Raw genomic sequence first — 794 nt, 5'->3', positions numbered from 1 at the left:
TTTTAGCTCACCAATCATTGTTGCATTGCAAGATAGATAAAGTAAATACTAAAAACCTAAATCAAGATTTTGGAGTATTTGGTAATAATGGAAAGCCATACAATGTATGTTCTATGTCAACCTGGTGGCTCATGCGATGGCAATCGACTCACGCAAGCAACCGTTATAATGAAATAATAAGTATGCAAAGGCGGTAACAAGTGCGAGGCGAAAGGTTATACCTCCTTATTCCCCTCATCCTTTCAAGTGCCTTAGTCGAGATCATCATACGAGCGGCCGCTCGCATTCCCATCGTTTTTGTAGTCGCCATAGCCAGTAGCGTCCTGGTCGCTGCTCTCCGCCTGCTGAGCTCCAAAAGCGGCCCTGAGAGGCCACGGCAGCGAGATCCTGAACCTCCTCACCATGACCCTAGGCGAAGGGCCGCCACCTGGGGCCGCAGGTGCCGCCGCCGCAGCGGTAGCTGCCTGGCACTGGTGGACATAGATGGCGGCAGACAGGGAGGAGCTGTGGAGGTCAAGCCATGGCAGGATGCAGTCCTTTTGGAGGACGCGTTGGGCGCCCCCATCGAGGCGACATCAGGGAGGGCGGCAACCGCAGCCTTGGCGGCGGGCAGGGTGTTGTAGCGGCTGCGGTCGTTCTCCGCGAGCTGCTGGATGAGCTGCTTGAGGCCGGATCCCATGAAGTAGTCGACGAGGCTGACCCCGCCGGCGCCGGGGGCGGCATAGGAGATGAATCCGCCGGGGAAGGAGGAGCCCTCGAGGAAGATCGGGATGGTGGCGCCGCCGGAGAGGAGG

The 794-nt window shown here is 57.4% G+C and overlaps 1 protein-coding gene across 1 annotated transcript; it reads right to left on the bottom strand.

Annotated features, from left to right (window-relative positions):
* Positions 1-235: 235 nt before the first annotated feature.
* Positions 236-790, bottom strand: LOC125532298 (the record flags this gene model as incomplete). Its single annotated transcript, XM_048696421.1, has 2 exons — positions 236-504; positions 549-790. Coding segments are annotated over 2 exons (495 nt in total), but the record flags the coding sequence as incomplete, so codon positions are not given.
* Positions 791-794: the final 4 nt, after the last annotated feature.

Source organism: Triticum urartu, unplaced genomic scaffold (genome assembly GCF_003073215.2).
Source record: "Triticum urartu cultivar G1812 unplaced genomic scaffold, Tu2.1 TuUngrouped_contig_9625, whole genome shotgun sequence".
Taxonomy (NCBI): Eukaryota; Viridiplantae; Streptophyta; class Magnoliopsida; order Poales; family Poaceae; genus Triticum; species Triticum urartu.
The sequence above is the reverse complement of the archived record's forward strand: the minus strand, read 5'-3'. Positions and strand labels throughout refer to the sequence as shown.